The sequence below is a fragment of the Polypterus senegalus genome, chromosome 8 (genome assembly GCF_016835505.1).
Source record: "Polypterus senegalus isolate Bchr_013 chromosome 8, ASM1683550v1, whole genome shotgun sequence".
In the NCBI taxonomy this organism is placed as follows: Eukaryota; Metazoa; Chordata; class Cladistia; order Polypteriformes; family Polypteridae; genus Polypterus; species Polypterus senegalus.
Window position 1 is genome coordinate 166,441,676 of NC_053161.1, and position 14,440 is coordinate 166,456,115.

Sequence of the window (14,440 nt, forward strand, 5' to 3'; positions counted from 1 at the left end):
CTATAATTCATATACAAGAAAGTAAAAATAAAGATGAAAAAAAAAATAATAATAAAGGCTCTTAACCTGATGTTAATTTAGTCCATAAAGGGTTACTAGCAGCCTTAAAAAAATAAGAACTGGACTCTGCTTCAGCCCCTTCCATATATACAAGTCCTCGAAATCTCAGAAGCCTCTCGGCCCTGGATGGGAATCACACTGTGATGCTCCTCCTGCTCCCTTAAGAACATCGGCTGGTTCAGCATTGCTTGAGGTCTCCATAGTGCTGCCTTGTGAAACTGCTGTGGTGCTGCAGCTGCTCCACAGTTGAGTTTGGGAATCACTTCTCTAGTCTCTACACCAGTGGGGGTCCTAAACATTTTACTCTGAGGACCTAAATTAGAAAATGGTTACCACACTGGGACCCCAGAAGAGGAATGTTACCATAATGACATCAGGGTCATAAAGAGACAAATAACAATGGCCACATAATAATTTTTTTTCATTCAAGCATGTTTCTCACATAATCATTACTAAGAGAGAAAAGTGAGAAACAAACATATTGTTAAATCAAATACTGCATTTCTCCATTTTCCAAACCTGCTCATCCTGAGCAGAGTGGTGGGGCGACTGGAACTTCTCCCAGCAATCACGTCCTGCAAGGCAGAAAGAACATCTGGACAGGACACCAGATCACCACAGGATGAACACACACACACGCCAGGGGAAAATTGAGCATTTCCAATTCACCTAACCTTCATGTCTCTGAACTGTGAATATTCTGTCCACTGACATCTTTAGATGTTTAGATGTTTAGATGTACTCTCTTTTTTGTTTCTTTTTCCGGTTTCTTTGTGGTGTTACCACCACCTACTCAAAGCTTCATGATGCTCCAACAATGATGGACGGATTAAAAGGCAGAAGTCTACGTGACCATCATCATCATCATCAAGCCCTTCCGTGAGAATCCTAAATCCAAAGAGGACTGTTTCATTTATGTTAGGTAGAATGCCCAGAGGGGACTGGGCGGTCTCATGGTCTGGAATCCCTACAGATTTTATTTTTTCTCCAGCCGTCTGGAGTTTTTTTGTTTTTTCTGTCCCCCCTGGCCATTGAACCTTACTCTTATTCGATGTTAATGTTGATTTATTTTGTTTTATAATTGTGTCTTTCATTTTTCTATTCTTTAATATGTAAAGCACTATGAGCTACTGTTTGTATGAAAATGTGCTATATAAATAAATGTTGTTGTTGTTGTTGTTGTTTTGTTCACATGATGCTGGTGCTGACATGGATGGCTAAATAAAGTGACCTCACCCGGTAGATGAGTCCACTACATCATCTGATTGTGACATAGAATGTCCATCATAGCCCTGACAGAGGTGACCAACCCCAAAATGACCAGTACAGAAATATGAGAGAAACCAGAAGGACTGGACCAACAAGTATGAAGGGAAGAGTTTATCAAAAATGACCGATGGAGTCTTAGAAGAGCAGTTGAGTTGGTGACTACATGGCCAAAACACTAGGGATTAAAGGATAGCATATATAGTGCCTTTCAGTGGATCAAAGAGAAATAAGAAGTGTGGACAGAAGATGAACATGTGGAAAAGATGAAGAGTCACAGCATGAAGAGGAAAAAGTTTACTAGAGGAAGACTGTGTCGATCCCACACTACTGGGTATGCCAACAGGACCCTCTTCAACCCACCCAGTCATGACCGGGATGAGCCCAACAGATGAGGACACACACACCAAGCATGGGGATGGTGAAATTGTGCTCCAAGTGCTTATTTTAAAAACAATTCACTAAACAAGGTGTCTAAAAAGTGCAGTGCATCACACAATTGTCAAATAACGCCATAAAAACAGTTGAAATGTGGATATTAATATACTCAAATAAAAAAATCCATAAAAACAAGGTTAAAACACCAGCAGGAAACTGTCTTCTGTTAAATACCTGGTGCCTCTTTTTAAACCGGCGCCTCATCTGTTTTACCTGGAAGGGACCTCACAGCAGAGGAGATGTCCTACTGGCAAGTGTAGCCAACCGTCCACGACGAGTCCAGGTCACAAGGACATAATAAGAAATGAGACAGTCAAAAGTGGGAAAGATACCTAAGAAAATACCAGAGAGAAGGTCGAACTGGTATGAACATGTGATGAGGAATGGAAGACAAGGGAAGAGAAAGTTAGGGAGGCCAAGGCTGAGGTGGATGGATAAAGTAAAAGAAAAGCTGAAGGAATAGGACTTGACTGATGAGGAAGTGCAGGACCGAGCTGAACGGAGAAGATTAACAAACACATCAGCCTCACATAGAAGTGGGAAAAGATGAGCAAGAAGAAGATGACTGTCAGGGCAGCACATTCATTGGAGCGGCGTCTTTATCTGCAATTGAAATCCCACCGTCGGTCGTGAGCCGTGTGCAGTCCGCTCGTCTCGCACGTAGTCATAGATTTCGCTCCTTGTGCCTTGCTGTTCCTTCCACATCCTCAAAGCCAGGCAGGTCAGGCTGAATGAAGATCTCAGTTTTGTGTGAGGGTGGATGTGGGTGGAGATGGCCTCGGAATTTACATTTACACTCTAATGAAGTGAAGTTACTTGGAACTTAGCAATGGAATTACGATTTTATTTATTTTATTAAACTTGACTCCTCTGTCTGTTTGTTTATTTGGGTCAAATCTTGCAACTGATTTTTAAACCCACTTTTGACGAAGTGAATTTCTTCAAATTTTACGATACATGCTCAGTATCGATGACAATACAACAATCCGTCAAATTATGCAGCAAATTTCGCCATAATTAATGGTTATGCGATTCCAATTAACGCACACATCAATGACGGAGAGAGAATATAGTGAGATATAGGAGCATACAAGCGAGAGACTTGCCTCTTCCAGTGGGTAGATATGCGTACTTTACTTGATTACTCTTGCAAAGGAGTAGCCTTGATGATCACAGTGAGGAAGTGTTGCCGTAAGCTTGACGTTCTGTCGTCGATATTTTATTTTCGCAGCGACCGAACGCTAATTCCATAAGCGTCTGAACAGAAAATTAGAGACCAAACTATAATTCTTTTTAGTATTCAAATAATCCTGCAAAGAAGATCTATTATGTAATCCTTTTGAAGAAGCTATGGAAAATGATTAAAGAAAAATCATTTGCAGAATACTGAGAAGAAAAAAAAATAAAATATACCAAAAATATTTTTCAAGTAAAATGATTTTATTTACTTTAGGTTAATAAATGCACTAAAAAGCAAAAAATATTTTTTTCTTTAACCACAATTTTTGTGGTTAAATGTGACTAAGTAAAATCGTGTGGCGCACATGAGTTAATTCATTCAGTCATTTAATAGAATAGCTACTTTCATTATAAAATAAAAAAAAAAAACAACAACGACATTAGAATTCCCCAGCATGCTAAACAAGTTTAAAAAATTGTTTGAATCAGTTAATTTATGTGTGGCCTGCGGTTTTATTTAGTCACATATAACCACAAAAATTGTGGTTAAAGAAAATTTATAACTAAAGTACTGTATATACTCGCGGATAATTTTTCCCACGGATAAGTCGGGACTTGATTTTACCGTATAATTTCTGGTATTTTATAATGTCGCTCATGGAAAGCTCACGCTATTGGTACAAAGGATTATGATATACTAACGCCAACCTGAGAGAGTAACCACGGAGCACACGGCCTTTTCTCTCTATGTATTGTGCCTGCGTGACCACACGGTAATACCCAAACTATTCTGAAGTGACGTTTGCACTGATTTGTGTTTTTTGTATCTCACACCCTCATACACCTTTATCGTAAGAACATCCCTTATCTACGATGGAGAGTTCGATCAGAAGAAAATATGAAGCTGGTTTTAAATTAAAAGTCGTTGAAGTGGCAATAGAAATTGGTAACTATGCTGCTGCAACAAAATTCGATGCGTCAGAGAAACTGATGTGAGATTGGAGGAGGCAAGAAGATATATTAAAAAAAAAAGTTGCATTTTTGAACGGGTGTATAAGTCGGGGTCTGATTTTATGATCGATTTTTGTGGTTTCAAGACCTGACTTATACATGAGTATATACGGTAAATAAAAATCGTTTTACTTAAATTTTTTTTACATATTTTATTTTTTTTAAAAGAGGTGACCTCGAATTCTTTTTTCTTTCAGCAATTGAGAAAAACAAATGTTCTGTATTCTGCTACAGCTGGGTCATATTTATTTATGAACAAGTGGCTTTTGTAGTATTTTAATAAAAAAGAAAACTCAATTCTTGCTAATATATATTTTTTATTTAAACTGTTAATGTTTCCAATTGGCTCCAGCAGACCCCCGTGACCCTGTATTCGGATTCAGCGGGTTAGAAAATGGATGGATGGATGTTTCCAGAATGTTTTTTAAACCTTCACAACTTCTTCTTTCTGATAGATCCAAGAGTTGACACATTCTCAGCAGATAAAAACAATCCGTCCATCTTTCAGTCACTCTGCTTCCTCCACAACAACCTGCCATTATAGGACTGAGAATGCGTAAAGAGATGGCGTCTCCTGCTATCAAAAGAAAGTGAAAGAGCAACCTAAAGGGGGTGAAGCCAACGAGCTGATGAGGTTCAAATTAAAGTGCAGGCCAACCTAGCGTCTCGTGAAACTGTGTTCTGAAGGACATTTCAGTTTTTGAAACATGTCCAATTAATGTTATTTATCCAATTTAAATATTCAAACGTCACACATTTAACATCTTCAGCATTCATATGGAACACAAATACTTAAACACACCAGCAGTGTCAGGCAATATGACTCAGGAATTGTCCATCTTTGCTACATACATATTAATACTGCGACCAGTTTAAAAAAAAATCCAAATCATTCGGGCACAAGTAGTCACCTTGGATGGTTGCTTCCATTAGCTGGGGTCTCAGTGTCATCCTTGGTATTGGCAGGTCATTAAGTTTCCATTCTAGGGGGGCTCTCTTCATTCTGCTTACAGGCATGTGGCTCAAATGCCTCTGTTAGGCGGTTTGGTTTCTAATTTCTTCTTCCTGCTGTTTCCTATGGAACAATCGGAATAGAATCTCTGTTCCGGTGGATTGTTAAGTGACTGGAAGATGAACTGATCTCCAACAGGTATGAAGTTAAAGATGAACGTTTGTTTCAGCATTTTTAAGCAAGATTTGTGTATTATTTTTGTCTTGTACCATTGTAGAGTGAAAAAAAAGAAAAGGAGCATCACGCAAAAGTTTGGGCACCCCAAGCGATTGGTGGTCTCAGATAACATTTCCCAAGGTCTCAGACCTTCATTAGCTCCTTAGGGCTATGACTTGTTCATAATCATCATTAGGAATGGCCGGGTTCTGCACATTTCAAAGCTGTATATGTGAATACTTGGAATCCTCAGATCTTGTCCCAACAATCAGCAACTGATGGGCTCCTCTAAGCAGCTGCCTGGCCTTCTGAGAAATAAAATATTTGATGCACCCAAAGCAGAAGAAGGATACAAGAAGATAACAATGTTTTCAGGTAGCCCTTTCCTCAGTGTGTGATCTAATTAAGAAATGGCAGTTAACAGGAGTGGTGGAGGTCAGGTTAAGGTATGAAAGTCCAAGAAAAGTTCCTTGTAGGATTGCTAAAAATGCAATTCGAACCCCCATATGACTTCAGGAAGATTTAGCAGACTCTAGAGTGGTGGTGCCCCGTTTTTCTGTGCAGCAACACCTGAACAAATATGACCTTCATGGTAGAGACAGCGGAACTAAACATTTCCTCTTTCCTCCTCATAAAAATCAACACCTCAAGTTTACAAATGAACATCTAAACAAGCCTGATGCATTTTAGAAATGAATCCAGTAGACTGGTGAAATCCAAATACATTTTTGTAACCACAGTTGTGTAAAGGTATGAAGATATGTTCAGAGGAAAAAAATGGCGGAGAATTCCACGAACAGGACACGTCTCCAACTGTTAAGGATGGGGTGTGGGACAATCGTGTACTGATGCTGAAACCAGTGGGCCAGAGAACACTTCATTTATTCAATGAAATATCAGCAAATTCTGGAATCCAGCATCACACCATTTGTAAAAGGAGCAGAAGATGAAAAGAGGATGGCTTCTACAAGCAGAATAACGTTCTGAAACACACCTCAGGTGGTATAAGCTGAAAGTTTTGCAATGGTTCTCACAGTCCCCCTGACTGAAACATAATTGAAAATCTATGGAAAGATTTCAAAAGAGCAGTGCATGCAAGACTCCGACTGAACTAGAAGCCTTTTGCAAGAATGAAGGCGCAAAAATCCCCAAATAAGAACTGAAAGGCTCTTAGCTGGTTACAAAAAGTGTTTACAGGCTGTGATGCTTGCCAAAGGAGGTCTTACTAAGTCCTGACCATGTTGGGTGCCAAAACTTTTGCTTCAGGCTTTTTTTCCTTTTTTGTTAATTTGAAACTGTAAATGATGAGATTAAAAAAATTATTCTTGCTTCAACTATTAACAAAATGTGTCATCTTTAACTCTATGCCTTTTGGAAATCGATTCATCGTTTACTGTCCAAACGTTTGCATGCCACTTTATATAAATACACACTTCTCTTAGTGTTAATGTGTAGTGTTGTGTATTTATTGATAGTGACTAACCAGATCATTAAAGGTCTGTTCAGCTGGCACACAGGCAGGCTCGGGTGACTTGGTCTGACATCTTTTCATTTTTGGGTAACTTCAGCGGTTGCAGTCCAGTAGATTAGGGAGAAGTGGCACCGTTTGTGACCCTGCTAACTTGACTCTTCTCTCTAGGTACTTTGCTTTACAGTAATCCCTCACTATATCGAGTTTTGACTTTGGTGGCTTCACTCTATCGTGGATTTTATATGTGAGCATATCTAAATATATAACGTGTATACATTAATAAATAATTTTTTAGGCAATTAGATTCAACAATAACCTCATTTATTTGGAATTCAAAACATCCACGCATCAAAAGAGCGACCCTACAAAGACAAAAGGCAGAAGGCGGCATGGCTCTACCTAACTTCCAGTTTTATTACTGGGCGGCAAATATACAGGCGATAAGAACCTGGACACAAATAGAAGAACATACACAGGCTTGGTCCGCAATAGAAGTAAAATCCTGCAGTACTTCTTTGTATTCCTTGCTCTGCGCTCCAATAAAAACACGTTATCGGCAATACACAAATAACCCAATTGTGCTCCACTCACTTAGAATCTGGAACCAATGTAGAAAGCATTTTAAGACGGAGAAGCTTCTTTCTGTGGCACCCCTGCAAGAGAACCACCTCTTTCAACTTTCACAAACATATGCAGTTTTTAATATCTGGAAAAAATTTGGAATTACCTTGCTTAGAGATCTTTATATAGACAACGTCTTTGCATCCTATGAACAATTACATTCCAAATTTAACATTCCAGTTACACATTTCTTTCACTATCTTCAAATCAGGAACTTTGTTAAACAGAACCTTCCAGATTTTCCTCATCTTGCACCCTCAACCATGCTGGAAAAAATATTGCACAATCTCAAGGACTTGGACTCCATCTCTACAATATATAAAATCCTTTTACAATCCCTCCCTTTCAAAGATCCAAGAGGACACTGGGAAAAAGACCTCTCAATTAATATATCAGAAAAGGAGTGGAAAGTAGCAATGCAGAGAATTCACTCGAGCTCCATATGCGCAAAGCATACAATTATTCAACTCAAAATTATATATCGAGCACATCTGTCTCGACTAAAACTCTCCAAAATGTTTCCAGGACATGATCCAACCTGCGAACGCTGCAACCAAGTCCCGGCCTCAACAGGTCACATGTTCTGGGCCTGCTCCAAATTAACATTATTCTGGACAAAAATTTTTAATTACCTCTCAGACAGCCTTGGACTCACAATCCCTCCTAACCCATTAACAGTTGTGCTTGGGGTTCTTCCAAATGGGCTTAAAGTGGAGAAAGACAAACAGATTGTGATTGCATTCACTACACTTTTGGCACGCAGACTTATTCTGCTAAACTGGAAGGATCCAAACTCTCCTCTTTTAAGTCAGTGGGAAACCGATGTGTTATATTATTTGAAGTTGGAAAAAATCAAATACTGAGTTAAAGGATCTGTACAGACCTTTTTCAAAACATGGCAGGATCTAATCAGTAATATTTTAAAATAAGTTCATAAAGCACAGAGAATTTTTTTTTAAATTAGGTATGTTTACAAGCCTTAAATTTAACGTTATTTGGTTTGCTCTCTCTCTCAGGGGTGGGGATCGATCTGTTCTTAACTCAATTTTTCTTTTTGTAAAATCTTGATTGCTTTGTATAGATTGTAATAAAATTAATAAAAATTAAAAAAATATATATATATAACGTGGACTTTTCGCTGCTTCGCGGGTTTCTGCGGACAATGGGTCTTTTTACTTCCTGTACATGCTTCCTCAGTTGGTTTGCCTATACAAGGCACGCTATTGGCGGATGGCTGAGAAGCTACCCAATCAGAGCACGCAGTTAAGTTCCTGTGTGCTGATTGGCTCAGCGATGGAGCGGCAAATTCGATTCCGCTGCGTTAACCAGGAAGTCTCGTCTCGCTCATTCAGCATCAACGTGTTTCGCTGTGTAAATAAAGAGTTAACTTTTGTGCTCTTTTGTGTTTATCTTTGTGCATAATCAAGCCCTTCATTATGGCTCCAAAACGATCTGCTCCTGCTACTGCTTCAGGGGCCATGCCCATGCGCCAACAGAAGATGCTAACGATTGCCGAAAAGGTAAACATTTTGGACATGTTGAAGGAAGGGAACAGCTACACCGCTGTAGGACGCCATTACAGCATCAATGAATCCACGGCTTGTTATATTAAAAAGGAGGAAAAGAATATAAGATCTGCTGCCGCAGTGTGCTTTAACCAGGGCGCAAAATGAGTTGTAAGTTGACGTAATAAGGCGGTAATCCAGATGGAATCTGCTTTAGGGATTTGGATTGAAGAAGAACAACGGCGGTGCTACACAGTCGCCTGAAGAGGCTCCTTTAGAAGAGCTGTAATGCTCTCTTTTGTTGTGCAGTAAATTTAAACTCATTGTTATCGGACAAGTCGTCGTGTCTTTGTTGGTGAGTATTCATAATTAATTTTCTACGTGCAGTACTTAGTACATGTACGTACGTTTAGTGTCAATGTACACACATTTTACTGTATATAATTTTCTTGCATTGTACGTATTTATTGCTGGTAGCCTGTCTATCGTAATGGCTGTAACATATGTGATATTGGAGATGCTCGATATCTTTAAAATAATATTTAGGTTTTACTGTATATAAACAGTGTGTTTACATACATAATTTCAACGAATCTTACCTAATATCTAAGAGAATACAAAGGGTTTATGCTGCATAACTGTGCGAGAAATGTTTATAAGAGTGTGGGATAGTTTATAAGGGCTTAAAATATATAAAAATAACCATATGAACATATGGTTTTTACTTTGCGGATTTTCACCTTTCGCCAGGGGTTCTGGACCCCCGTGATCGAGGAGGGATCACTGTATTTCAGTTACTGACATGTTTCCCTTACATATAAGGTTATGTTTGGTGCAGTTTAATCATCTCTCCTGCAGCTTCTCCCTACTTGTCTGTCTCAATGAGATCCAGGAGGTTTTCCTTTATTTCCTGGGCCACTTTTTTCCTGTATCAATGATGCCCCTTCACTCTTTGTATGGATTTTCCTGGCCCCCTAACATTCTGCTATCCATTTTGGACATAAGTGAGTCTGTGCCACTTGTTTATCTTTGGTTCTAGTTTATACCAGAGAAGATTTTCTCTTGAGGACTTGTGCCACTTGTAATGATCTCCTTGTCAGTTTCACTCATTCCGTATTTTCTCAATTCCTCAAAGCATTTCTCTTTACTGCCAGTCCAACATTGCTTCACAGCAGGTTCCATATATATCTGCACATGTTCACTCAAGTTTTTCCGCTTAGTTCCCAATTCATTTTCTCAGGTATGAATTTTCCAGTGGGTTTAAAAAATGCTACTGGTGCAGAAAAGTTTATCATGTTAACATCAGCAGGACAAGCTTCTCATTTGTGTGGTTTGCCACGCAGGTGTCAGAATCTTTCATTACATTTAGCACAGCCATAAAGAGCTTCTGCATGAGAGATACCTTCAGTTTTTAAAGCCGACAGATTTCAGGTGGTCTTTAAAAACTAAATACGAGTGCAGTGTTAGCTGGGAAAGCTGAAAAGCAATGCAGGATTCTGAGTGTTTTCGCTTAATCAGAAGTGCACCTTTTGATTTCCACAAGAAAATAACCTTGAGTGAGTGATAATGATTAAGCAACATTTTCAACGCGTCTGTAAAAACGTCATAGTGCACTCTGCTAAGAGAGGATAGGCCTGGTGTTTCACGTTGTGCTCATTTTGGATGAGAAGGAAGGGGGAAAGTGAATACCTTCTTTTAGGATTTTGTTTTTCTCGAAAGGGTTTTTCTTAGTTCAGTTGCTGGTTTAAATCAAATTTTTTTGTAAAGCACTCTGCTCAATTGAAAAACTGGACAATTGCAAAGCTCTCCCTTCTACTTTGTAAAATCTGAAACTGGACCCTTCATGGAGCTCTCGTATAGCTGCTAGACGCTTTAAAAAGTGTCCTGTGTCTCCATCAAAACATCTTCATAGATTTCTACTATTTGCAACTAAATAAAAATCCCAAAAACACTGGCGTTATTTAAATGTTTGTTTGACATTTGGTACATACTGGCTTGCATTTCCTTATTTGGGCCTCTCCATTTTATTGTAACGAGTATTCCCTTGAGACTGATACCTCTTGATTTAGGCTTTCTTGGACTGTTTTCTTTCTCCTTGATAATTATATCCCGTTTTCTGGCATCTGTTTTTCTGTCAGTTGGAATCGGTGCGTTCCACGTGTCCAACACCTTTTCACTCTCTGTGATGTGGTCTGGAATGTGGTCTCTGTGTCTCTCGGATGCTGGGATGTTGTTTTTTTCTGCAGAAATTGCACTGAATTAGCCGGGTAACTGTGTTGTCTTTCAGTGTGTAATCCTTCAGCTATTTGTATTGCACGCCCAGCAACCGGATTTTTGATAGTGTCTAGCTCTCCTTGGCAGAAACAGAATTTCTCTTTTGTGCTAGATTTTTATTGATGCCCTCACCTACCTTGTGCACAGGCCACTGTCTTTTGCAGCCATGGTTAGGCACTCATCTTTCAGTCAAAGGTCAATCATTAAGAGCCACCTAATGGAATGTTGTTGATATTTCCCCACTGTAGTTGCTGCATTGCCACATGGGTTTGCTTTTCTGTTGGTCTAATTTTTTCAAGTTATTGGTCCTGTTGCTTAGTGTATTGTTCTGCGTTAACCCTTGCATAAGATGGAGGAGTTTCTGTTACTCCTTTACAGTTTATGAATAATGGAGCAGGGTTTATTATGAAGGTTGCTTTGGATTTTCTTCATTTGTAGTTTAATACATGTGGGGGCCTTGGAGTTCATCAGGTTATTGCTGATCTACAGTCCATGGGTACTTGACTTCAATCTCATGGCTGCTCCTGACCTTGGTGTGTAAATTACTGAAATTCGCAAATTCTAGTAAAATTGTTCGTAGGCAGGCTGCACTTTTCTTCTTTTGGTGCACAGTTTTTGAAGATCATTTTTATTCTAAAACTGTAAGGTAGGGCTGGAGTTTAAAAATTGGTGTAAAGTTGGACTTTTCTTGTGTTGGGAGGGAGCTCTTGAGGATCCTTTTTTGTTTCCGCTTACTGTCTACCTATCTTGACTTATGGCTTATTCCTTAAATAAATCCCAAGCAACAATAAGTATCTTCTCTAATTTCAAGTTTCTGATAACACAGTTCTAATGAAGTTCAAAATTTTCAGTAGATGTTAATTTCTCATCACTGAAGGTTTCTTTGACACAGTTGTCAAGCCCAAATGTTATTTTAATATCACTTCAAAATTCATTTATAAAGTGTAACTGATCCTCCAGTTCTCAGCTTCTGGATCTGTACAGTTTGAGGTCATCCATAGGAGAGGAGTGACAATCTGATTGTGAGTACTGATGTTAAACTAAAGACTGAGCTTAATGCCAGACAGTAACATGGGAGTGAAATGAGTCCCCTTGAAATATTCCTCTTTTTATTTTAATGTTTGGGATTGTGATCTGTTTATTGGTCATTGATTTTATACACGTCCATTGACCCACAAAACACCAAGATTTTTGCCTTTCTTGCAGAATTCCATGACCAGTAGTTGCTAGTAAGTTCCTTATGACTGTCTTTTATTCCATTCTGTTCTACAGTCATCAGGTTGTTTTGATTCCAGGTGTTTATAAATTCAGATTTTTGGAAAGTATGTTGGATTTTACAGTTTTGAGAGCAGGAAGGCTTCTCCCTGTAGTGAGATGCTATGTAGTTATCTCTAGCTGTTACATCATCATATTTTTACAGTTAGCCATATCCTAATTCTAGATGTTGTTAGAAGTTAGGTACATCTGGATTGGATTTCTTCCAGTTAGCAGGAGTTTTGAATTTGTATTTTGACCTCTTCTGTTTTTACCACTGTTCATGACATGTCTTGCAACTGGGTTATTCCCGTTTCCGTTTGTAGTCTAGTTATCCGTGTTCTTTCTTTGTTGTTACTTTTGAGAATTTCCATCAATGCTTCCCCAACATTCTACAGTTTCTTTGTCAGGTAATATAGATACTTTCAGGTCCACCATAGAACTTTTTTTGTATTGATCCTTTAATAGTCTGTTCTGCACCCATTCATTATGTTTCCATTTGAATCTTCTTAACTTTTGTGCTTCGGCCAAAGCTTTGAGTTTAATGTTTGGCATTGTGATGCTAAGGTATGTTAATAGGGAATACTGCAATTTCGACTATTAGAATTTTGATTGAACTTTTTGTGCCCTCAGCCCTTCCACAAAGCCATTAATTAGTGTGTGTTCTATTGTGTGTGTGACAAGCAACACCGCCCATTTGGACCGTCACAGCCATTGATGTCTTCTCTTTATCTGAAAATGTTTCAAAGTTGCTATCACCATCACCTACCCTAGTGCTGAGGCGGTTTGGGGGTTGAGCACCTTTTGATCAGGGGAGATGTTCATCCACTATGATTTATTATTCATCATTTTCACATGAAGAATGTAGTTTTGCCTTGATGAGATGGAGTATGAATCTTTCACAATTAAGGCCCACTACATGAAATTATTCATCAAGACTTTTGACTCCTTCCATGTCTAATTTACTCTTTAGGACTTTTGGCAGGGGACTAATTTCTCAACAATGGTTTAGTCTGGTAAATTATCAAGACGGGAATGAATCTCACTCTTGAGTCTTAAAGTATGCTCGTTTTTCTTTAGTGAATTTTCCAGTGTGAATTCGAATATGTCTCTGCAGATCACCGTCATCATAGAATTTTCTGCCACATTCCAAACAGGAAAATGGCTTCTCTCCTGTGTGAGTTTTAGTGTGGGTCCGAAGATTACTCCTGTCACAAAATTGTTTGCCACATTTCAAACAGGAAAATGGCTTCTCTCCTGTGTGAATTCTAATATGGGTCTGAAGAGTACTCCGGTCAGAGAATTGTTTGCCACAGTCCAAACAAGTAAAAGGCTTCTCTCCAGCGTGAATTCGTTTGTGTCTCCAAAGACCACTCCTGTAATAGAATTGTTTGCCACATTCAGAACAGGAATATGGCTTCTCTCCTGTGTGAATTGTAATGTGATTCTGAAGAGCACTCCTTTCGCGGAATTGTTTGCCACATTCAGAACAGCAATAATTCTTCTTCACTCCTGTGTGAATTTTTGTGTGGGTCCAAAGGCCACTGCTGTAATAGAATCGTTTGTCACATTCAGAACAGCAATATGGTTTCTCTCCTGTGTGAATTGTAGTGTGGTTCTGAAGATCCTTCTTTTCACAGAACTGTTTGCCACACTCTGAACAGCAATATGGCTTCTTTCCCATGTGAGTTCGTTTATGTCTCCAAAGACCACTCCTGTAACAGAATCGTTTGCCACATTCAGAACAGCAATATGGCTTTTCTCCTGTGTGAACGGTAGCGTGGCTCTGAAGATCTCTCCTTACACGAAATTGTTTGCCACACTCAGAACAGTAATACGGTTTCTCTCCTGTGTGAATTCTAGTGTGGCTCTGAAGATGACTGCTTTTGGAGAATCGTTTGCCACATTCAGAACAGCAGTGATCTTTGTTTCCTGTATGTTTAAGTTTAAAAAAGGAAAAAAAAAATATTTTCAACCCACTGTCCTATTATTGACATTAAATAACATTAAAATACTGGTTAAAATTATGAACAATCTTTTATAAGCATTAACAGTCATAAGACTTAGATTGCACATAGAAAGCCTCTGAACTTGATAATTTTGCCTTCTGTATTACAACTGCACATCAGATGAGCAAAATCAATACATACTGTACATAAAGTTTAAACTGTATGTAAACTAAACAGTTTAAAC

At 38.8% G+C, this 14,440-nt stretch overlaps 1 protein-coding gene across 2 annotated transcripts in view; it reads right to left on the reverse strand.

The window, feature by feature from the left end:
* Positions 1-9,434: 9,434 nt before the first annotated feature.
* Positions 9,435-14,440, reverse strand: part of LOC120534454 (gastrula zinc finger protein XlCGF52.1-like) — a 47,838-nt gene continuing 42,832 nt past the window's right edge. For both annotated transcript variants that reach the window (XM_039762039.1, XM_039762038.1), the window contains one exon: positions 9,435-14,179. In XM_039762039.1, coding sequence (XP_039617973.1) covers positions 13,290-14,179 — 890 coding nt within the window. In that variant the 3' untranslated portion in view covers positions 9,435-13,289. The remainder of the gene's footprint in view (positions 14,180-14,440) is intronic.